This window comes from Oreochromis niloticus, linkage group LG20, assembly GCF_001858045.2.
Source record: "Oreochromis niloticus isolate F11D_XX linkage group LG20, O_niloticus_UMD_NMBU, whole genome shotgun sequence".
Lineage (NCBI taxonomy): Eukaryota > Metazoa > Chordata > Actinopteri > Cichliformes > Cichlidae > Oreochromis > Oreochromis niloticus.
Window position 1 is genome coordinate 31963419 of NC_031984.2, and position 25005 is coordinate 31988423.

A 25005-nucleotide genomic window follows, 5' to 3' on the forward strand; every position below is an offset into this window, starting at 1 on the left:
CCTTGAAGATCAAACAACAAGAGCACATGGCACGAACAACCCCACCAACCCATGCCCCCCCCGCCAAAAAAAAAATTAAGACGGTCCAAATCTGTCTGAATGTGGATTGATTTGTGCCATCTGACCAGCCTGCAATCAGACACTTTATTGGAATACAAAGGTAGCCTATCACCCATGGGAATATTCTCACCATCTGCTTATCATACTGGAATCAGAGGAACATGTTTCCTGGAGCAGCTCTGCCAGAGGTGAGGGTGTTTGACACTTCAGCCAGCATTTGTTTCACGGAGCACTTGCATAAAAATATAAACTAGAGATAGGAGCTGAAAAATGGTATAAGATGCAGATTATGATCTGCTGGTGGCATTAGAAGTTCCCACATTGATGTGTCAGAGCTTGTTGGAATGGAATCAGATTAACGAGACAGAATGAGATGAAAACCTTGACAGTGTCTGAAGAAAAGCTAGAAAATTGTTATAGTCTGTTTAAAATAAGAGGTGATCTTTTCTCTTTCTCTCTCCCAGCAACTCGCTTGTCAGAAGGGGTCACCAGATACTCTTTCTGATGTAACCCCAAAAGGGATTTGTGTCCCCAGTTGGAACTGAACCAAATGCAAATATATAATCCAATGCAGTTAAATTTATAGACGTCTTTGTCCTGGTTCAGAAGCAAAGTTTAAAAAGGATAATTTATATATTCTTTACCTTGAGGAATAAGTAATGACTTAAAACACCCCATACACAGGAACAAATATTACACAGTGTAACGCTCATGAGTTACTGCTCAGTTTAACTTGTGGATATGTCGCCACCAAGTGGTTAAAATCATGTTAACAACGCAGGAAATTGTTATAAAAAAATACACTGTGTTCATATTATGAGAGCTGTCGATACTCGTTGAAAAAAATAAAATACAGTTTGAAACCTCATGGGACCTTTTTTGACGGTGATGTGTTTAACTCCACTTGCTTCCTGTCTGGTTTGTAACAGGATAGGAACCATCATCTGTTGCTAGTTTCCTCAGGTGGAGGCGGACGAGTCATTGAAGGAGCGAATCAAAATGGCGAACCAAGAGGAGTCAGTGAGGGAGTTCGTCGCTGTTACTGATGTGGATGAGGAGAGGGCCCGTTTTTTTCTGGAGTCTGCCGGCTGGAATCTGCAGGTACGGCTTTTCTGCGGTCTTCCACGGAGCTGCGGTGGACTGTAGAAAAGACCCTATAAAGGAAACTCCGGTTACCGGGCATGTGTCAGACCAGTAGCTCGACGGCTAACGTTAGCCGGGTTTTGCCGGCAATTTGTGCAAGTCACCCTTTGACAATGGCCGGACTGCTTCTTATCATCAGCAACAATTCACGCGTGCAGTTTGTCAGCTGACAGCGTCACGCTTACAGTAACTACTGCTGTGTTATCATAAAGAAGATTGTCCATTAAGTTTTGTCTAAGCTGGTCTGCCGTAAACCCATTGACCCATGCTAGCTAGGGTTAGCATGCAACGCTAAATAAATGGTTATTATTAGTAGCCACCTGCCCCTGCTCCATGGGAGAATAACGTGTGTGTGTGTGTGTGTGTGTGTGTGTGTGTGTGTGTGTGTGTGTGTGTGTGGTGGGGGGGGGGGTGTTAGGGAAATAAGTGCATATCCACAGTATTTGCGTGGTCTGATACTGTAAGATAACACAGACATGGTCAGAGTTTCTTCACTGTACCAGCGTCATCAGTGTACAAAGAGAAAGAGAAAATAAGTCAGTGAAACTGTGGCTAAATCGCTTAATCCTCGAGAATGTTTGACGCGAGCTCATGACAGACGTGTTACCCAGTAGCATCTGGAGCTCGTCAATATTATCTTACTACCTGTTTCGTGCTGTCACATTTGCATGCTCGTTTTGCATCCTCAGCTTGCACTCGCCAGCTTCTTTGAAGACGGAGCCGATGATGACATAGTGACACTTCCCCAGCCTGAGGGAGGCTCCTCGGTTTCCCGATCCGCAGGCCCCAGGTACAGTCTCCATCCAGCCTGTCAGTGCTTTAATCACAATGTAATGGCACAATTATAAGAGCGAAGTTTTTATCCAAGTACAGGACACTTATACATGTATTTATACAATTTTATCGTCCAGTAGTCAGCCCAGAGTGACCTCCTTCAGAGATCTAATGCATGAAGCAGAGGATGAGAGTGATGAAGAGGAAGGCCAAAGGTAAGTGTACTTCCCTTTTGTCTGCTTATTATCTTTAGTGAGTGTGACATTTCATTTAAAAGGTGTGGAAATAAGACCACAGCTCTCTCAGGTTGAGTTACAGAAAAGCTTCAGTGTGTCTCAGTATAATACTCAAATAGATAATTACGAGCAAAAGAGGTAAATATCTTTTTGTGCCGGAGGCCTTTCAGAATGGGTGTGACAGATGTTGCTGTCTGTTTGAGCTGTGGATGGATGGTACAAAGTCACACCTAGCTGGTGTGGTTCCAGAATGCACCAAACTATTTTTGGTAACACCTCATTCTCTGGGAGCTGGTCGCTTTCCTGCTGTGTCAACAGATTCTGCTGCTGGATCAGTGCAGTGGACTGGTTGTTAAGGGACCGTGTGGGGGTACTGATAACCTTCACAGTCCGTTTTCATTTCATCCAGCAAGCAAACAGAGCTAAAGAACAGAGAGTATTTTATTCCAGAGTCAGTAATGATGTAATTTATAATTAACATTTCTTCTGGTTCTGTTTCTCAGTGCACAGTGGCTTCTGGGATAGTTTGGACGAGGGGGGAGTTCCTTTATCTGAATATATTCAGATTGCCTAACCATTCAGACAGCTCAAAATGAGTGAAAGGAAATTCACACATCGCTGTATTAATCAAAGTCAGTTAAACTTCAGGGATATCAGTTGATCCAGTTAGGAAGTGTAAACCATTGTGAATCCATTTTACTGACTTTGGTGCAAATGACAGTCACAACAGGTGCAGTATACAGACAACAACAAGACCAGTGAATGGTTTTACAGCAGCTGCCCATAGACCATTGCTCTCTCTGTACCTCTGATGTTAATTGTTGTCTGTAGTTTTCCTTTTTGTTAGTAGTATTAGCCTCTATGGTAGCGCGAGACAGTACCTGTTGTAGAAATGGTGCCATATTTCTTGATAACTTCTTGACAAGTCAGTCTGCAGGAGCGGGACTACCTGTGCAACCTAAAGGAGCTGTCAGTACGGTCCCATGCTACTAGACAGAGACACCAGCTTTAGAAAATAAAATCAGTTAGGAGGGATAAGGAGAGAGCAGTGGTTTGCAAAAGCATTCCCTCTTTGTTGTTGTCTTGTTGTTGCCTCCACAGTGCACCTTTTGTCAGTTTCATTTCATGTCATGTCTTTTTAAGTTTGTTTCCATCCAGGCGACAGACTTTCACATACATAAGAATTATATAATGCAGCACTGTAGATTGTGCATTTTTCAAGTCTGGTTACATTGTTTGTCTTGCTGTCTGACTGCTAGAACAATGTGAACATAGTTGGCTACCCAGACACCCGTCTCCAGTGCAACTATATGCTCATCTTATTTCTTTGTTGTCCAAACAGCTGATACACTGCAAAGGACTACTCAGTAGAGATGTTCTGTTTTCTTTTGCCTATTTTCTTCATTATGTATCAAAACCTTAAAGCTATGAAAAGACACATTGAGTAAAAAAGTGCTTTAAATTTGAGATTGTTCCTGCCTTTAGTTTTGATTTCAACTTTCCACTCTATCAGGTTGTCACCTGAAGCTTGTCCAACACCCTTGAATAAGTTCTAACATATGGCAGCTTTTCTCACTCATACAGTTACTGAATGGTCTGTAGTCCATTCATTGTGTTTCTTGATCTGAGCACTTTTCTCCCTCCTTCTCAGTTGGTCTCAGAATTGTTTTTTTTTCCTGTAGATCCATCATGAAGGCTTCATTCAGTTTTCAATACACAGTTGAGATCTTTCTGAAAGATACTGATGTTGCCTTTATTTCAGAAAGAAAGGGACAACAAATCAGTGCTTTAACCGTGGTTGATACCTCAAATGAACTTGTCTTTCCTGTTGTGATCCTACAAATTATTAAATAAAACCATGTACACTTTATAGTCCAAGCTGTAGGAGTTACCTGACTAGCCTGCTCGTAAGGGAAAGGATAGACAGGAAAGACCAGAGCTAGCTGATTAGCAGCAAGTGGACTTTCAAAATAAAAGCCAGGAGACTGTTGAATAATCAGTCAGTTGCCTCATGTTCTCAGGTGGATGAAAAAGTAAAGATAAATAGCTAAATGTGTTTTTTGGTCTACCCAAATAAGCTTACTCCTAAAAATCATAATAACATTCACATAGACACACATACTATGCATACACCAATAGACTTAGTTTATTTGTCATTCAAGAGAACAGAACCATCTGTAGTCAGTTTAATAGTGGACAGTACCTTTGCTCTGGACACCCAACTGAGAGCTGGAGGACCACTCTAACCAGATCCTGTGCTGCTGTTCCAAGCTTATAAAGGCTACAGCACAGAACAAGGATTACTGCGGCCAGCTGTCCATCAGCAGGACAAGAGACTCACTGTAAACAGTCTTTATTGGACAAAAAGGACAAGGATTTTAGTTTTTGCAGAGAAACACTGTTGTTTTTCATACCAATCTTTATTTTGCTACTATGGCTTTATTATCCTCACTCTCACACTGTGACATGTGACCCTGTAGAACATTGTTCTCACTCACACTCTCTCTCTCTTTCTCCCTCTCTCTCTCTCTCTCTCTCTCTCTCGCTCTCTCTCTCTCTCTCTCGCTCTCTCTCTTTTTCCCCAGAGTGTCTGTTGTTCTGTTTATAAAAGACTTCTAACTAGCTCTGTTCCCACCCTCTCAGGTTTTTTGCAGGAGGATCAGAGCGCAGTGGGCAACAGATTGTGGGACCTCCTAAGAAAAAGAGCTCCAATGAAGTGGTAGAGGATCTATTCAAGGGGGCAAAGGAACATGGAGCTGTGCCTTTGGACCGCAGCGGGAGAGGACCGGGAGAGCCCAGCAAAGCTAAGGTGAAGTATAGCTACTGTAAGCAGCTGTTCATGTCAGGCTCCTTGTCTTCTATGTTACTCTTGTTAGCAGATTTGTTTTGTGTCTGTAAATCAGTTACTCTGTTCTGATTATACTTGTTATTCTAGGCGTTTGTTGGCGGAGGTTACAGGCTAGGAGCAGCCCCCGAGGAAGAGTCAACTTATGTGGCTGGTGAGAGGCAAGCTTCCAACAGGCAGCAGGATGTGAGTGTAGATTTTTTTCTTTCTTTTTGGGGGTAATTCTGTCCTTGCATTGTTTCCTGTCCTGTGTTTCTGAATCTGATCCAAGGTAGACTTCAGTCAATCAAAGCTTGCGGCTCTTAGTTTATAGCAATAAAACAAGACAGTAACAGATGAAGGGTGATTAATCCTGTTCCAGGAATCCAACTAATCATTAATCAAATCCTAAAGAGTGTCCTCATGAGTAGAGTCACATAACACTTTGTAGGTAGGAAGCTGAGATTTTTTTTTTTGTTGCTTTGTTATATAAACTGCACTCACGGCCATCTCACAAAGCATACCAGTGCTGAAAGGCATGATGCACTTAACTTGTTGTTCTGAGAGTATTTCAAAAACTATATTGGCTCTAAAAGTAGCTCATAAATCTGAGAGAATATATAGGCAGAGTAGAGGTCTCTTTAGCCATTAATACCAGACAAATCCTGCAGGGATGTTGCACTATTACAGGCACTCTGTGGCAAATATGCTGCAATTATGTATCAAGCCTGAATGCAATCTGCAAAGCACAGTTTGCCTGAAAGTATACAAATGCATGTTTCAGCAGCACCAACAGTATGAAATAAATGGAGCTGATTTTAGAGGCACCGCTAGATTTCTTAGAATAACTCTATATTTAGAGTTGCATTGTGTTCTGTTCTGCGTTAATAATGCAAATCGTACACCTAACCTAGGAGGCCTTTGGGAGGCATCCTAGTCAGATGCCCGAACCATCTCAGCTAGCTCCCTTTCCTTTGTGGAGGAGCAGCGCCTCTGCTCCACCCAGCCATCCTTTAAAGAAAACTAATTTCTGACGCTTGTTTCTGTGACTTTGTGACTGTAGTTAAGGCTAGGAACATAGATTGAATCGTGAATGGACAGCTCGGGTCTCTTCACAGCAACGGGTGGGTACAGCGTCTCATTCAGTGCCGACCCCTCACCAATCTGTCTGTCAGTCTCAAAGTGTACCTGCTGTAATGGTCGCTTTGCTCTGCGCCACAACCGTGTCTCACAGACACAATACAGTATTCTCCTGAACAATAGGTGTCGCCTCTCAGACAAAATTGCCATCTAAGTGCTGAAATAGGAGATGAAGAAGTCACAACCAGAAGCCATGTTTTTCAAACAACTCCAGCCTCTCCCTCTGTATATCTGAATGTCTCTGGGCTCCTGTACTGGAATATCGTTAGAATCATGGTAAAAACTGAGAAGATCGTACACACGCCAAGTAACAGAAGTCAAGAGGAATACTAATGGCCGACACAACACAAAGACTGTGTCGCGTGACACATGATGTGACATCAAAATCAACTTGCCACACCGGCGAACAAAAAGCTAAGATATTTGAACTCGTCTAGTTGGAGAAGCAACTTGTTCTGAACTCAGAATGGACTACCTTCACCTCTGGTGGTGGTCCACTATCTGTTTCAGGAATTACCACTGTAACAGACACCAGCCACCTGTTGTAACTGTGGAGAAAGCTGGAGGACCTGGGAAGAACCCTCATAGGCACAGGGAGAACATGCAACTCTACACAGAAAAGCTCCACCGGGATTCAAGGCTCACGACTGTCAGACCACAAAAGAACAGGACAAGGTCAATGTGCTAGTGTCAAGTGGGTGTTGAAGCCGTTCATGCCTCCATTACCTGCCAGCAGCAGATAACTTCAAAGCCAGTGATTCTGCTCAGTGTATTTTGGCAAGTGGGCCATTCAGCACGTGCAGGAAGTGTGGGGTGCAGCAGAATTCAAGCAAGTCGGGAACTGTGGCAGTTATAACACGAGCTGGATTTGGACTCTTTGTAGTTAGTTTAGTGAATTATTGTATTGCTTTGGTAATTTTGTTCCTTTAAAAAATGGCTGTGGGGGAAATTGCATCCATATTGAATAATCCCTGTGTGTCTATATGCGTGTGTATCTATGTGCGTATGTGTGTGTGTCTGTGTGTTAGGTACATGTGGTGCTTAAGCTGTGGAAGACCGGTTTCAGTCTGGATAACGGTGAACTCAGAAGCTACGATGATCCTGGAAATGCCAACTTCCTTGAAGCGATCAGAAGAGGGTGAGAATAGCTGAAATCTATTATTTGTTTGCAATTTCAGTGATTTACTTTTCGGCTCGTGTTATGTTCTGCTAAATGTTAGATCCACACTCATCCGTTCATCCTCATCCCACAGGGAGATTCCTCTTGAGCTGAGACAACGGTCTCGAGGGGGCCAAGTCAACCTAGACATGGAGGACCACAGAGATGAGGACTTTACCAAGCCTAAGATGGCATTCAAAGCCTTTGAAGGTGAAGGACAGAAGCTGGGGAGGTGAGGATGACGTTTGATTTAACATTGTAGCCGTATTGTTTCTATTGTATGGTTTTTAAAAAAGCACTGACTGAGCTCAGTGCAAGCTTCATTCATATAAAGGTCAGTGAACCAGTCTGCCTCGTTTTTCAAGTTATCATGAATCATCTGGATGAATTATTGGTTTCTATGGGTCATAGAAACTCCAAGGTTACTAATAACCTCCATAAGTCATGCATGTTGACAGTAATTACATTGGAAAATTGCTATAAATTTTCTTACATTTAATAAAGTGCATATATTTCAAACATATAATTCAGTCAAACTTTTATACAACTTACTCATACTTGGAGCAAAATGGAAGATTAGTAATCCGGATCATGTCCTGTCACATGTAGGCTCAAAGCAAGACTAGAGAAATCTTAAAAAAGTAACAATTTTAAAATAGTCTTATGTTAACTTGTTTTCCTATTTGAGGAATGTTGTTTTCTAAAAACCAAAACACAAGTATTCACATTTTGCTCATTTTTATTATTTGGAAAAATCCTACTGTGGTTGTCCATTAGAAAATGATCTTTGTTTAAAATGATACTTTATTATGATGCTGATACTTTCTCCAAGATGAGATTCGGGTGGGGTTATGACCAGCCCAGAAGACTAATAAATAAGCTGCACTCCTCACTGTGTGGAAGACACTGGGGGTCCTGTAAGACAATATCAGGCTGGCTGTCAACTAACAGTTCAGTTCTTTACTAACTTTATAAAATGAAACCAACAAACATAAACCCTTATTGTAATGTATTAGTGAAATAATAAATGATAGCATGGCCCAAGATAAGTGAAAACATTAAAAAAAATATATTTATCTTACTCATCTGGTTTATGTGGATGAGTCTGACTTCAGCTCAGTGAGTCATTTGCTAATGTTGTAAAATTTAAAGAGAGCTTTTAACATAAAATAAGAAGTCTGTAATATATCGAAATCCTCACTATTTGATTATCTTCTTTATTTATTTGTGGATGGGGATATTTGATGCTTTTATCAGTTTTCCGGTACATTGTTGTGGTACCATGTATAGGCCGGTGTTTATCTGAAAATGATACAAAATCTCAAAGCTGAAAACTTTTTCCTCAGGCCATGAAATCGTCTGCTGTCCACAGGACTGCAGGAGCATGTAATTTGAATATTTAAATGTTTGATTGCATAAAACCCCAGTAAAATCGAACAGCAAGCAGCAAATGGAAAAGCAAAACCCAAACTAAAGTGTTTCACACAAATGTTTGGAAAATAACTGCAAACCAAATCAGTAGCTGCTTTATTATTCAGATGTTGACATTCATGTATTTAAAAGTATACATTGTGTATTTTTTTCATTCATAACCTGTTCAATTTGGTCATGTTTGGGTTTTTTTTTTCCCTTTTCTCTCCAGCGCCACACCAGAGTTGATTTCAGCTCCGCCCACCTCCCAGCAGGACCAAGCTGCCAACGAGGCCCAAGCCAGTGCCTCAGTGAACCTCGACCCCTCCCAGCCCGTCACTAACATTCAGATCAGACTGGCCGATGGTGGCAGGCTGGTCCAAAAGTTCAACCATACCCACAGGTAATTTTTTTTTGAATTGCACGTGTTTCTGCTGGATGTGGATATGAAGACATTGCGTTGCTTCAAGTGGCTTATTAGGGACACAAGGTTTGGGGGGGTTGTAAATCAGTTAATCCCTGTCTCATAAACCCTACACACTGTGATTTTACACCAACACAAACCATGTTCTTGAAAAAGAGAGAAAGAAACAGATGCACAAACTATGGTACACGAGTCTGTGGACAACATTTAGCTTGGTCAGGGCTACCAGCCTAAATAATCGAAGAAGGTGAAATCAGTCCTGTATTAAAGAGTAGAAGCTAACATATTCAGATTTCATCCTGTCATGTAACCCTCTTTTCCTGTCCTGCCGTGTCCTTGTGTCTCTCAGGGTGTCTGACCTGCGACACTTTGTGGTGGCGGCCCGGCCCGCCATGGCTGCCAGAGAGTTCGTCCTGATGACCACCTTCCCCAACAAGGAGCTGACGGATGAGAGCCAGACGCTGCAGCAGGCCAATCTCCTCAACGCTGTAATCGTCCAGCGGCTAAAGTGAGGATGAGAGAGGAAGATCAACCCCCTGAACCCTCTCCCTGTCCCCCTCCTCCAGCTGCCCTCCTCCCTCTTCCACTCCTCCCTCTCGCTGTGGCGTGGCTGAGCAGCCCTTTGAAACCTGCTGCCCTATCGAGGGTGGAGAGAAAACAGACTTATGTATGGACTTCTAATTTCTCAGTTTTGTTTTTCTAAAGTGAAACTTAACACTCTGCTTCACAGCCCTGTCCCCCCAAATTCTCCCCTTCTCCCCGTCTGTGAAAGACGGTAACGGGGACAAAGCTAAAAATCTTCCAGACTGAAACAGAGTTCATGTAAGAGCCTGTCAGAGCCTGAAGATGCAGTCTGAACGACAGTTTAGTTATAAAAGTGTTCACTATAGATTTGTTTGTTTTCCATTAACCCATCTTTTCTTTTTCTATAGACCTTAACTCAGCCCATCAGCTGTCAGTAGCCGGTGCTTTGGCAGATCCACACCGTGACAGATTCTCACTTTGATTCTGTCTCAACAGCACAGACCAGAACCACATAACCAAAGCCAGTTTATTATAGCATGATGATGTGGCTTTGTACAAGTTTCCATTTCTCTCCACACATTCATGTTGGAGAGAAATGGGTGATGATGGAACAAAACATCAAGGATTTTTCTCTTTCCAAACCAACCTGTACCAGTAGCCTTACTCTTCTTTACACACCTCCACAACCACACCTGTCCATTTGTTTAAATGAAGATGGAATTATTTTTTAAAATCAACTCCTTTCATCACTTCCTCCTCATTTTTTCTTTCTTTTTCGCGCCGATTGTAAGATTGTCCCAGTTAGACAGAGGCATTTTGATATATGAAAACCAATTACACATGGCTTTATTATTAAACCAATGGTCGAGCAAAAGAACATTTAGATTGTAAACACTGGTTTGTGATAGCGGAAGTTGAATTCCTAAGATACACTGACATCTTCTATGCATCCTGGGGCAACACAAAAATATGTTTGGACCTCTGGTGAAATAAATCCATTTTATGGTTGATGTATAAAGAAATTATGGTCTTGTGTTTTTGTTATTGTTAGTGGGATATCTGCTGCTTTTATGAAGTGAGAAAACATGAATTATAATTATGCCAGATATTGTAGCATTTCACTTCTTCTGTCATTAGCAGTACATTTATGGGAACTACATCAATGAGATTATCAGTGATGTAACCACATTTCATTTTGGTTTTCTAATGTATAAATCCCTCCATTTGTCAGACTTCCCAAAAGAAATTACACATGGACCCAGCAACAGTGTGTATACAGCTTATTGCCAAATACCCCCATTTCCATTGTCAGTCTGGCACACAGACTGTATCTAAAAGAAGGATGTTGTCACAGTTACATCGCGCTTTGACTTCTGGATGTTTTGGCTGTCAGAATATTTGGTTTGTTTTTAAGAGTGACCATATTTGGACAAGAGGCTGGAAGCCTAAGTTACCATTGCATGTTTGCATATTTGGTTAGCAAGGTGCATCAATGAACTGCATGGATGCAACATTAAACACACACAGCTCTGCTAACAACTACTAAGTAACAGACTTATCAAATACTAGGATTGAACTCACCAAAACTGAAGCAAACACAAAGATTCTCTGCATCTGGCAGCAGGTTTTATTGTTTGTCCAACTCTAATTAGGAGAGTTAAAGCTTGGCACACAGCTGCCAGCTATTCAAAGTTGGCTACCTTCCTTAACAAAACAATGGCATTACCTATTCTATAGGACTTCCTAAGAAAATATCTGTAGAGACTTGGTTTCTGTCAGCCTGCTAACATGATTATTTCTGCTGTGAAGTTGAACTTTTTAAAATGTAAATCAATAGACAGCCTCATAAATGAGAGGAAGACAGATGATGTGGGTTCTTTTTTTTTTTTTTTTTTTTTTTGGTGGGTTCTAATCTAGGGGTCCTCCTTGGATTTGGGCATGCCAAAATGGAGGGAGACGATCCCAGCTGGACATGAGATTGTCAGTCGGGTCTCTGGCTTGATATCCTCTTAGTGCCCCTTTTAAAGCTAAGAGTGTTGTGTGGGAAGAGGGAGGTCTGAGCAATCTGCAACACATGCTAAATGGATTTATGGAACTGTCAAGCTTTGTGTAAAATGTGACTATTGATCAGATCTGATGGGCCCCCTTTGTTCTAATAGTGTTTTATTGTTTGTCTCACACTAAAAAAGTGACTCACTGGTTAGTGTTTAGATCTAAGAAACCTAAAATCATTCTCATGAATAAAAAAAACACTTCCACTTTAAATATTTCCTTTCCTGTTCTCACGTACAGTTTAAACTTACTGTATTCTGAATTAAAATGTATCTCAGAGGTCACACACACACATCCACATGGACTTGGTTGGTGTGCATTTCTTTTACAGTGACTTCAGCATAACAGCCTCAACTACTTTGCTACAGTTTAATGAACCATGGAGAAAGTTGGGAAATCAAAACCTAAGAAGCAGGTCCGTTCTGATTCCTCTTTCAATCAGAAATGAATGGCACATAACTTAAATTTCTTGTTAGGTTGTGCTTTTGCATTTAAGGAGCACTTATTGGTGTCCTTGTTCTCTACAGTGGCCCAGAGTAAACCCAGTGCACTATGATCTGTTTTTCCTTTTTGAAGGCCTGTTTTTCTGAGTATTTTGTGACTAATCTTGAGATGTGGCAATGAATCTGAGAGATGAGAGTTGTTTTTTCCCTTATGAATTGCAATTTGCATATGCTTATGCTCAAACACACTATTTCCTCCATCCACAACATCCAGAAACAAGAGGGGTCAACCTCACTTAAAGTGGCTTTCCTAGAGCCTACTGCCAAGGAATCAATTTTATTTTTATAGCGCCAAATCACAAAAGTCATCTCAAGGTGCTTTATATTGTAAGGTAAAAACCCTACATAATAATAGAAAGAAAACAGTTGACCCCCTATGTGCAAGCACTTTGGCAACAGTGGGAAGAAAAACTCCCTTTTAATGGGAAGAAACCTCTGGCAGAACTCGGGAAGGAGGGGTCATCATTCGTGACTAGTTGGGGGTGAAATTGAACATCATACTGTATTAAAAAAGACTTCAAACTAGTGACTGACAGCATAAAGTCATCAGGAAAGTGTTGACTGAAGTCACAGAACAAAAGTACAGTTTTTTCATAACTTCTATACAACTAGGAGTCAGCCCCTGCTGGCCAGTGGTAAAATGGCTTTTCAATCCTGGAGGCTACATCCTAATGTAACTCACACTTCTGACGTCCCACTTTCACTAAACTTTGGTCCCAGTACATGCTCATGCTTGTGTATTGGACAAATGATCAAAATTAACAAAAAATAAAGACATTTATGTTTTTGTTTGTTTTTATTTAGTTTAGTATTTCGTTTTATTATATTTTATTTTTCCCCATAATTTTAAATGTTCATTGAACATTTTTGTTTTAATTTACTATGATACATTGGTGTGGACAATTTAAAACATATGTTACTGATGTTATTTGCAACCTTTTTTTAATCTTGATTTTTTAAAATCACAAAATAATATCCGAACAATATATTATTCGCTTTAAAACGGATTTATTCTAATAACATTAATCTAAATATGAAAACGGGTCCAGCACTGTGGCCGCCAGGGGACCGTTCCAGTGATTGAGATTGGGTTTTACTTTGGTGGTCGTGGGCGGAAGTGTTGATGTGAGCCATTGGCGCCTTGTGTGTGTGTGTGTGTGTGTGTGAGAGAGAGAAAGAGAGAGAGGGAGAGAGAGAGATGAGGAACATCCGCCGGAGGAGCGCACAGACAGACGGACTGCGGGAGGAGTGTTGCCGTGTTCGGGGACAGCAGCAGCAGCAGCTCCAGGACGCTGAAATGGGAGTCGAAATCGAGACCATCACCCCCGGTGACGGTAAAGCCTGCTGTACATTTTAACGTGCTTGGGTGCAGCCATAGAAACAGCGCCTTAATTGCGTCATGTGCATGTTATACTGAGCTCTCTTTTGGCTTCTCCACAGGACGGACTTTCCCCAAAAAAGGACAGACGTGCGTGGTGCATTATGTCGGTGAGTTTGACGTGACAAACTTAAACTGTGCGTGCACGGACACACGGTACACGTTAGGCACACCGGCGGGTTCACAGGAAGGCCGTCCGAGTGGAGTGACGGCTGTGGGCAACTGTCTCCTACACCCGTTCTGAAAAATAGCTCAGCGTGATAATCCTGAAAGTATCGCAGGAGATGATGAGAATCCTCGCAAGGACGCTGTGAGGGTTGGATTCAGAGCAACGTGCAGCCGGACAAAGTGTGCACAGCAGACATATTTTGTGCCTCAGACCTTTCCAGGCAGTGATTTCTCAGTAGGGCAAAGAGGTATTACTGTCAGTCACCGACCGAGCTGCGTGGAAATTTAACCCCTTCGTCGCGTTTCTACTCCCCGCACATTCGGTGTGTTGGGTAGGTGAAAACGTGCAAAGCAGCATCAGCAACAGCAGGTGGAGGTGGTGGTGTGTCCCGGGGACGGTGCTCTGGATTCACCACTGCGTAAAATAATGCGCGCCTCAGTCTGGGGCCGACCGCTCCATTACAGCCTCATGAAGATCACTGAATGAATGTGGTCATTTGTCTTGTCTGGAGAATTAACAAAAGAGGGGGTGGAGGGGGGGACGCAGACTGATTCCGCCGCAGGGTTCACTCAGAGGACCAGACAGACAGACCAGAGGAACCCAGACAGCACGGTTTTAAATCCCGTCTGATTTCCAGCGCTTTTCTGTCTTTGTTGGAGTTTCTCTGGGGTCGTTGGGGGGTTGGTGGCGTTTAGCTGAGCGGATTATAACCGTCTGGCTGACTGTAATAGTAGCAGGCTCAATCCTCGACTATTTTCTGGAGAATTGCACGTTATGTGAACGACACTGAATGTTGGTCACTTAGTCACTCTGAACAAGAGTTAGCAATATTAGTCATATCTTTTATTTTTAACCCCTCCTTTGTGCCACCAGGATACAGCTGTAGGACTGATGTACAGCACAGTCTGCAGCTAAGGCTTATTTTCTGTGTTAATTAATATCTCAGTTGTCAGCTTATCTTTTTTTTTAAGCAAAAATGCTTAAAAAAGGAAGAAGCTTATTACAGTTCACTGGAGTCCACTTTGATGGCAGCATAAAATGTTTTGTTGTCTAACTAATAATCCAAAGCCACAGGGTGCAGATGAAAAAGGAAAAGGTTCAATTCATTTAAGTTTTAGTTATATAGCACCAAATCAAAACAGCAGTTTCCTCAAGGTACTTTATATTCAAAGATCCTTTAATATTAGAACAAAAACCCCAACAATAGTACAAACCCTTATGAGTAAGCACTTGGCGACAGTGGGAAGGAAAAACTCCCTTTTAACAGGAAAAAACCTCCAGCAGTACCAGCCTCAGGGACTGGTTGGCAGTAGTGGATAAAGAAGTATTATCCAGAGTGTGAACACTTATCCATTACAAGTTGTGGACATTAGCAAATTGGTAGCGCCGTTTATTTGACTAATGACGTATACTTGACCTATTAATATTAACGAGTCTATGACTAATAAGGATAGAGTTATTAACTAATAAGCATGGGGTTTCACAATCAGATGCAGCCCCCAGATGCAAGTTTCAAAACACTGGTGATAGAGAAAAGTGACTAACTAACCAATGAGTGACTGTGTCCATCTTTTATACTGTCTCAGTCAAGTCACACATCACTTACAAGATCTGTCTCCTCACTTGCGAATCCCTCCATATCCTGGCCCTCAGTATCTGTCTGACCTCCTTCACCCGTGCACGCTGTCTCAGATCTTACAATCTTCAGCTATGGGTCTGTCCCTCGCACTAATCTTCATACCTCTGAGGACAGAGCCCTTCAATGTGGCAGCCCTATCCTCTGGACCCCTCTCCCATCTGAGCTCCCTAACGCTAGCAATGCAATGCTAACACTGTATGTTGAGGTTTAGCAATCTGTTGTGTGGCAGGTTTGCATGCTAACAGAAGTTGTGCTATCAAATGTGTTCTATTGCCAAAGTTTTGCATAAATTAAAATTCCCCTCAGACAGTGCTACATGAACAGCTAATTTATTACAAGCCACTCATAGTGGAGCATGAAGTTCGTGGATCAGCAAAATCATTGAGAGTTTTCTTGTGGAAATTGCACGCTACTTCATGGAAATCCTTCCTCGTGTTGCTGTTGAGACGTAAAAGCAGTGGACAGATTGACAGATATCATTAGCATGCTTTGCAGTGTATTAAAAGAGAGTAAAATGTAGATCATGTCGCGCACTTCCCAGCATACTAGACTACATATTTGTCTGCACCTGTTTTTAGTTTGGCAAAGCTTGTTGCCTGGTGAGCCAGACATAACTCGCCCTGTAACACAAGCCTCTTTGCTTCGAGATTATGTAACATGAAGTGAGAGCTCATTTGGGCTTTGCAAGGCAAAGCATATTTTTTAAAACTTGTTTTTAGGCTTGAGACTGAATTCTCTCCTTTTTAATAACCCACAATCTGCAGGATTTCCTCTCTGAGCCGTCTCCCTTCCTGCGAGCCTACAAAGTTATTTTGACATGAAACAGGATATTCCATTACACAAGCGAGTCTTTTTTTAATGCAGACATCTGTATGAAGATCAAAACTTGGTCTGTCTGGGGTCTCGGAGCAGCTCTGCATCCAGGAAATGATCGGCGTGAGAAAGTCATTATTGGGTTGTTTGCACTGCAGTGCTTGGATCGAATGGGACCTTTCAGCTAGGCCAGATAATCTGATATCTAGATTTCCAGAAGAGGACAGGACACCCCCCGTGCCGCTGGGATTACAGGCTGCATCTTGCCACCTCGCCTCCTGATCTGGGTATCGACATGTGCGATGTTGCATCAAGCAACCACACACACAGACACACACCCTTTCACAGTGGTGGTAACAGTAATAACGATGGCAGAAATGGTATTGGAGGACTGCTATTCTGTGCACCCATGCCTGTGTTTTCCTGACTCACACTCAAACCCACTGTGCAGACAGCTGCAGCTTCTATTTCTGAGATGCTGAGAATCCCTTTATTTGTGCGCTCCGTATAAACACAGCAGAGATGATGGATGCCAGAGAAGCTTGGAAGACATCACTGTTTCCGATGGTTTTATGAAACAACTTGTACACGTTAGATATTAGCCGGCCTGAACAGTGAGTGATTAGTCCTGTAATTGTGCATGTTCAGGGGTAATGGCTGGCTTTTTCAACAGCAGGATGAGGGCGTCCACCAGCAGCTGTTTCTGTTTCTCTCTCACACTGTACTTCCATCTTACCGTTTCCTTGTTTGCAGGCTCTCTCACAGACGGACGGAAGTTTGACTCCTCTCGTGACAGAGACAAGCCTTTCCGGTTTAAGATTGGCAAGCAGGAAGTGATCCGAGGCTGGGAAGAGGGCGTAGTGCAGGTAGGCTGGAGAACTTTGGGAAAAGGTCTGAGAAGGCAGTAAAAAGGTTAATATCAGTAGCGTTACATTTTTCCATCATAGACTTTACATGGTGGGTTAGCACGTTTTAATTTTATATATTCATCCCTCCAGTGATAACCACCTTCAGTTTACTAGGGCATAATCTTCTCACTTTTATTTGGGAAGTTAATTTGCTGCTAACCATTATGTATTTTCCCTACTAGCTGAGTCACTGGGTAGGTTACCGTTGTCGCGGTCCTCAGTATCCATCTGCTGCTTTGTAGGAAGGATCTAGTCCTGTGGTTGGACAGATTCCAACACCACTATCTTGGACTGCAGCTGGTGTTCGTACTCCTTACTAAGCAATGGAGATCTTCTGCAAGCTGGAAGGCCACCAAACTGGCTCATGTGCTGCAGTTCTAATCTGTACAACAGAAGAAAGCTTACTTCACCAGCTGCAGTCCAAGATGGTGGAGTTTAACTACAAAATTCACTGCAGTTGATGATGGTTCACTATAGCATGGATACATGCTCATTCAGCCTATTTTCAGTCAGATTAACAACCATCGACTCTGCTGAGAAGATGGAAATAACAAAGCTGACGTGTTCCACTGGTTCTGTAGTTCTTTTGGAACCAGAAGTGACCATATTTACAGGCGAGGATGGAGTGCCAAGTTATCACCATATGCTAGCTAGCTTGGTAAGTAGACGTACTGTTGCTAATTAGTCTGAAGACTAAAAAATAACAAAGTAGAATTTCAATCAACAGTTTAGGGACTCTGATTAACTAAGCGGCGCATGGGCTGGACACAAAAACAAACAAAAAAAACAGTCTCACCATGAAAGCAGAGATATGAAAAGAGGTAGTGTGAAGTAAAATTCTTACTGGGCAAAAAATGACAACTGAGATTGCATTTTGCAAAATGTCTTTTGATTTCTGCTTAGACTATTTGCAGTTTGCTTGTTCACGCGTGTTCGTTGTTACCCGTTTACCTGTTTATAAACAGCATCATCATACCCAGAGCAAACAGCATAAAGCTGTGTTTCTGCTACTTGTCTGGTTCCAGGTCATGTAACTAGTTAGTCGTATTACTACAGAGCCCCTCTGATGATGTGGTCCAAAAAAAAAAAAAAATTCTGGCCACAAAATCATACTTCGTGCCCTCGAAATAGTATAAAGTGCCCACGAAATACTTATTTGTGGGCACGAATTGGGTATAACGTGGCAACGAATTACGCATTTGTGGCAATGAAATAGATAACGTGCACACATCATATTGATAAAATTCCTGGACAGCTGCGTAGAGACATAAGCATAAGAGTAGGCTAAACCTATAGACCATGGACAGAGACAGTATGATTGAGTTTTATTTTAGGCTGGGAATGAGCTACAAGTGCATTTTGAAAAGCCTGGCACTGCAAAGAACCATTATTATGGAGAGACATTTAAACAGGATATTGAGAGCCCAGTTGCTTTACAGACGTAAGTACGACCTGGACGCCGGGATAGATTTTATTGTCAACCAACTGCAAGGGCCTGGGAAGGATCACGGTTATCGCTCAAGTGTTTCATGCCCACAAATTAGCATTTCGTGCGCACGTTATACCTATTTCGTGCCCACGAAGTAGTGTTTTGTGGCCACAATTTATTTATTTTTTTGGACCATGTCATCAGAGGGGCTCCGTATATTACTGTCAATTATGAAATTCAGCTGGTTAAAATGAGGTGGTGATGTCAGTGATATCGATGTACCCACTCATGTGCTTTATAAATAAGTGCTGAGCTTATTGTTCCCACTGGTTTTTACAATGGACTGACTTGATTGCGGAAAGGAAATAAACATTTTATTATGTGTCTTAAAAAGTCTTAAATTTGTATCTAGCACTCCATACGGAAACCCCAATACAGCACATATAAAATAATGATCAAGCAATGAATCTAAAGCTGGTCTATAAGCTGTGTGAATTTATTCAGATGTCCTCAGAGGACGTTCTGCAGTGTATTGTATGCCAGTGGATCAGATTCTGGGGGAAAAGTCATAAAGCTCGGCAGCTTCAGCAGTCATGATTTAGAGGCAAATGTAACTGGGATGGTTTCAAAGAAGATGTATTTTGCTTCTGTAACACATAAATTTATTGACATGGTTCCATTATCGAGTTTTCACTTACCAAGCTCTCCATTAACTCTGTTCCTCTGTGCACCAACACAGCAAGGACACAGCTCCATATCTCACCCGCTCAGCCGTGCAGCCTGTGTGGACATCCTGTATTTTTAATGGTAGTAACTTCAAGTTCTCTGTGCGCTCAGTGTGATCTTTAATATACCCACAGGGCATTTAGATTCGTTTGCTATTGTGCAGTAAAGCAGTCAGAGTAGATGCACTGTGGATAAGATTGAGGAAAACTGAAGCACCATTAGTAAACAAGATATTTTTACTGTCTCCTGTGGCTTATTATCTAACTTCCACTGCAGAGACTGCATTATGATCCAATTAACTGTATTTTCTAGCAGAACAAGTGCTCAATAACAATCCGTTGCCTTTGTCCTGTTTCTGTCTCCTCCTCTTCATCCTCCTGCATCTAGATGAGTGTTGGTCAGAGGGCCAAGCTGACCTGTTCGCCTGACTACGCTTACGGAAACAAAGGCCATCCGGGCATCATCCCACCTAATGCCACCCTCATCTTTGATGTAGAGCTGCTGGGTTTGGAGTGAAACAAACCCGCTGCCTTTATTTTTTTTAATGTTGCGTAAGTAGTCTGTAAAAAGTCAGTGTGATAGAGATTTTAGCTAGCTTACATATTACACACAGGGCAGCACAGCAAGTGATAAACGGACTGGTTCTCGTATCATGCATTTCGACTCTACTTGAGCACTTGGAGTGCTTTACAAACATTCACGCAAGCACTTTTTCCTACATTTTCAATTCAATTCAATTTTATTTATATAGCGCCAAATCACAACAAAAGTCGCCTCAAGGCGCTTTATATTGTACAGTAGATAGCACAATAATAAATACAGAGAAAAACCCAACAATCATATGACCCCCTATGAGCAAGCACTTTGGCGACAGTGGGAAGGAAAAACTCCCTTTTAACAGGAAGAAACCTCCGGCAGAACCAGGCTCAGGGAGGGGCGGCCATCTGCTGCGACCGGTTGGGGTGAAAGAAGGAAAACAGGATGAAAGACATGCTGTGGAAGAGAGACAGAGATTAATAACAGATATGATTCGATGCAGAGAGGTCTATTAGCACATAGTGAGTGAGAAAGGTGACTGGAAGGGAAAAACTCAATGCATCATGGGAATCCCCGGCAGCCTACGTCTATTGCAGCATAACTAAGGGAGGATTCAGGGTCACCTGGTCCAGCCCTAACTATATGCTTTAGCAAAAAGGAAAGTTTTAAGCCTAATCTTGAAAGTAGAGATAGTGTCTGTCTCCCGAATCCAAACTGGAAGTTGGTTCCACAGAAGAGGGGCCTGAAAACTGAAGGCTCTGCCTCCCATTCTACTTTTAAATACTCTAGGAACAACAAGTAGGCCTGCAGTGCAAGAGCGAAGTGCTCTAATAGGGTTAACTCTGTTCCTAGAGCATTTAAGTGCTTTCCATCTAAACACACATTTTCGTACTCTGACGAACACATTGGAGAGTAACTTGACGTTGCCCAAGGATACTTGGTTATGCAGACTGGAGACCAGAATAGCTATTATTCAAATAAAAAATCAGCCATCCAAAAGCCCCATAAACTCATAAGGCTAGAATACAAGGGTTGTTGTTATTGAGAAAATAACTGGTAGCACACTCACAAGTTCAGGCTGTCCTAGAGCTTTCCTCTCACCACAGATGAGCTGTTGTTGTTGCACCTTTGTTGTTTTAATTTTTTTTCTTTTTGTCCTGACAGGACACAACTACTTTAACACATTATTATAGCATAACAGTTGGCTAGCTTCTTCAGTAGCTAGTTCATTATTTCACATTACACGAGATACTGTAGCTGCAGCATGTATTGAATTCACTCACTACCTATTATTATAGCATTTCATTATGTTACAGTACTAATTATGACATTATGTTCACACATGAATGTCAACTGGCTAAATCTGGGTCGAAAACTGAGCTAAGATAGCTTGTTAGCTGGTTATAGCTACATTCTAACTTTCTTTCTGGGCTCTGTTTTTTAAAGCCTCAGTGTTAGCGTTGTTTTCTTCTACTTCAGTGGGTGGGGTTTTTTTTAGCTTTAGTTTTTAGCTGACACTCAAACACTTGGTTTACAAGCTCCTAAAACTCTACAGGTATAACATGAAGACATAAATACCCCACAAATAATGTAATTAATACAAAGAAATAGAATTTAATGACAGTGAATCAGCTTAGTGGATGTGACAGCAGACAGCTTTGGGCCACTCCCTTAATCCTAAGTGTTGTTAATGTGGAAATTAGCTACAAAGACCAAAACCATTTCTCCAGGTTATTACCAGGTTGTAATTTTATAGCTAAAGCTCAGTTTGTAACCAGTTTAAACTGGCCGTTAGAGGAAATGCAGTTTTTGCCCTTTAATTCTGTACCCTAGAAGTTGATACTTGTTTGTAAGGTTCATATATATCCTTTACTCCATCCAAGTACAACCTCAGTCAAATCTAGTTTGGATCCAAGAAGTGAACCTATTCAAATATTTTTCACAGCATCCATTTAGCATTTATGCTTAATTGACTTCCTACACTCCTTCCTTTTACCCTTACCCCTGACTTGGCCGTGGCTGGAAGTTTCATCCTGTTTGAAGGGAGTTTTTCCTTCCCAGTTGCCAAATACTTGTCCATAGGTGGTTGTCTGGTTGTTGTGGGGGGTTATCTTATTCCATAAAGTGCCCTGAGTGTATATCCTGCTGTTAAACACTTACTATGTACTAATTAGTACTAAAGCTTGGTAAGATGACTCTTAAGTCTCAATCCAAACTAAAGTGTCAGAGGTATCTCCATCTGTACATCCTAAAATGTTTTTAAACAAGATGTTCTCCTTCATGTTGTCATCACAGGGGACTTCCTACACAGGCGACCAGGAGAGAAGCTAGGAGAGTCTGCACTTGAGGCTCAAGTCAATATTCCACTACTTATTTCATCAAACTATGACAGTTTGTGTTATTTTGTCTCTGTGACTGAGTTGATTCTGTTTTTCCATCCTATCCTTCCTCCTAGAAAAACCATGGGTCATAGCCTTACAAACCTCCACGTTCTTAATCTTAAAATGCTAATTGAATTGCTTTTCTTTGTGTTTTTAGAAGTGTTGTGCATGGTTACCCTGAAAAGTACAATACCAATGAACCACTAGCAGAAACATTCATCTTTATAAGTCAAACCCATACTGATGTTATATGTTTGACAGCTTGTTGTATTCCAAAAAAAAGTAAAGGGGAAAAAAAGTACAAAAACATATGAAAAGCACACATTTTATCCCTGCCCAGCTTCAAATTGGGTTAAATAGGCATAAGGTTAAACTTAATGGCTACTTATTGTGAAAGTCAGGGAAGGCCTTAACGGTGCGACACAGGAACTGAGTTTCTGTAAAACGCCGCTGTGTTTACTTTTTCATTGAAGTTGCGAATTTAAGCTGGCACAAAAGAGAACAAGTAACAGTTGTAGATAGCTCTCATGTGTGCCTAAATATTCTCACCAGATACACGGTTACTACTTTACCCTATCTGCATGTTGTAGGCCTGATGGAAACTTAGTGCGTACATGCTGAAAGCTTTGCATCTGATTTTGTTATTACTGCCTTCTCATCTTGCCAAGTCTTTAAACCCCATTTAAAGCCATACACAGGTCGAACAGGGCAACAACTGGATTTGTGGGAACACGTGTCAATTGGAAGTTTGGTTATTTTTGTCTTATAAAAATAGGATGGAAATGCTTGAAATCAAGGGGAGGGTGTCAATCAAATTGCGACCTCCCTGATTTATTTTGTGGAACAATTATAATTGTGTATTTTTTCAGATGCTCACTTTCTATCTCTAAGAATCAACATGGCTGATGTTCAACCTGTGACGATAAATTCTCTTCTTTTTTTTGGGTTATATTTTATTTTTTTGCCACTGTAAAGTACCACACTGCCTAACTGAAGTCTGTGTTGTCATAAAAAAAAAGTTGCTGACACACAGGCGTCCTAGTGGTTTTTGTATCTAAAAAAAAAAGTAGCAGTTTTAAATGGAGTTTAAATGAGAGGATTTGCTGGCCTGGCTGTCTGATATTGACTGTTGATGTTGCATATTAGCCAAGCTGCAACTGGTGTGACAGCAGTCCACCTATGTACTGTGTAGTTCTGTGCTGATGCATTACTGTATGCAGGCTAAACCAATGAAGACATATTTAAAATAAAAGAAGTACTCTCCACATGCCTATGAAAGTTTTTTTTTTGGGGGGGGGGTGTTTTTTCCTACTCCACTGTATTTGATTTATTACCATTTGAGGCGTGACAAAGTGCAGACCAATCTTCATGCTGAAGATCAACAGCATATAGCTTCAGAGGCTGCCTCTGGTTATTGACTGCTGCTCACTGACCTGCAAGCCAAGCGTGGGGTAACCTAGACAACTAAACTGATGAACAGCTTACATAATAAATGTATTAATATTAGATAAACACTTTAAAAATCAATAACTTGTGAAACTATTTCACCACAAGTGCCTACAAGCTCATCTTAAATAAAAGCTTTTATGCATATTTTTCTCTCTCCTAGAATTCGACTTGGTGGAACCTTTGGTCTGGAACCTTTAAAAGCTGCTCGGGATCTATGAGCTTACTGGGGGGGGGGAGTTAAAATGTGGTGCTTCAAGCTGACTGGAAAATCTGCACGAGTCACTGCACTGCAAAAAGACCAGTTTGATTAATACTGAATGAATACATTTCATATTGTTGGCTTAACCTTCTAACCTGTTCTTAAAATCTTTGAAGACAGATAATGAATTAACACCTGAATTCAAGTTGAGTAAACCTTTTCCCTTCTGCATTTCCGGTTATAGTGTTATTGACAACATAAAGGCATATAGGGAATATAGAAAGGACTCTAAATATCACATTACTTTGGACTTCTGAAATTAGCAACATTTATGAAATGACACTGGAATATGGGGATTCAAAATATCATGTTTAAGTCTGCATCTAAATATCATGTCACATTTCACCTCTGACCTCAATTTTACATTTCACATCTGTGTGGAGTTTGCATGGTTTGGGATTATGTGAATAAGTAATTCTACATTGCCCATAGGTGCGAATGGTTGTCTGTCTCTATGTGCTAGCCCTGCAACAAACTGGCGACCTTTCCAGGTTGGACCCTGCCTCTTGCCCTATGGTAGCTGGGATAGGCTTCAGCCCCCCATGACCCTCACAAGGATAAGCGGAAGAGAATGGATGGACAGTTCTCATCTTTACTATGCAAATTACAGATTCTTTACTCTTTTCGGTCTGGCTTTCAAAAGCACTCCAATGACACTGCTTTCTTGAAGATCTATAACGATCTTTTAATGGCTTCTGATGCAGGGAATTGTTCTGTAATAATTTTGCTTGATCTCAGTGCAGCCTTTGATACTATTGACCATAAAATCCTACTTAATAGGTTTAAGGTTTTGACTTGTGTATTTTGGTTGTTCCTTAGACTGGGTTTCTTCTTATCTGATAGGATCTTCACTGTTAGAACAAACAAGTTCACCTCCCTGACCTGCCGGTTAGAGTTCAGTTTTTGATCCATTATTATTTTCTTTCTACATGCTTCCTCTAGCTGGCATTATTCAATCTTTTAATGACATTTTTGATCATTTCTATGACGATGACAATCAGCAGTATATGTCTTTTAAGCCTCATCAGCTGAACTCCCGGCCAGATGGTGGAATTGAATTTAGGATC

The 25005-nt window shown here is 41.4% G+C and overlaps 2 protein-coding genes across 3 annotated transcripts; both read left to right on the forward strand.

The window, feature by feature from the left end:
- The first annotated feature begins 1003 nt into the window (after positions 1-1003).
- nsfl1c (NSFL1 (p97) cofactor (p47)) lies at positions 1004-10717 on the forward strand. Of its 2 annotated transcripts, none has more exons than XM_019350060.2 (9): positions 1004-1161; positions 1893-1993; positions 2115-2192; positions 4857-5022; positions 5149-5244; positions 7206-7315; positions 7431-7568; positions 8979-9149; positions 9520-10717. In XM_019350060.2, exons 1-9 carry the CDS (start codon positions 1060-1062, stop codon positions 9680-9682), a joined length of 1125 nt encoding a protein of 374 aa, XP_019205605.1. In that variant the 5' UTR covers positions 1004-1059; the 3' UTR covers positions 9683-10717. The 2 variants fall into 2 exon arrangements, with proteins under 2 accessions (XP_019205605.1, XP_005477991.1); XM_005477934.4 differs by having other exon boundaries at positions 2118-2192.
- A 2704-nt stretch (positions 10718-13421) lies between these two features.
- LOC100705189 (peptidyl-prolyl cis-trans isomerase FKBP1A) lies at positions 13422-23495 on the forward strand. The gene is made up of 5 exons (XM_003456964.5): positions 13422-13584; positions 13691-13738; positions 17003-17115; positions 19700-19863; positions 22145-23495. Exons 1-4 carry the CDS (start codon positions 13449-13451, stop codon positions 19826-19828), a joined length of 426 nt encoding a protein of 141 aa, XP_003457012.1. The 5' UTR covers positions 13422-13448; the 3' UTR covers positions 19829-19863; positions 22145-23495.
- Positions 23496-25005: the final 1510 nt, after the last annotated feature.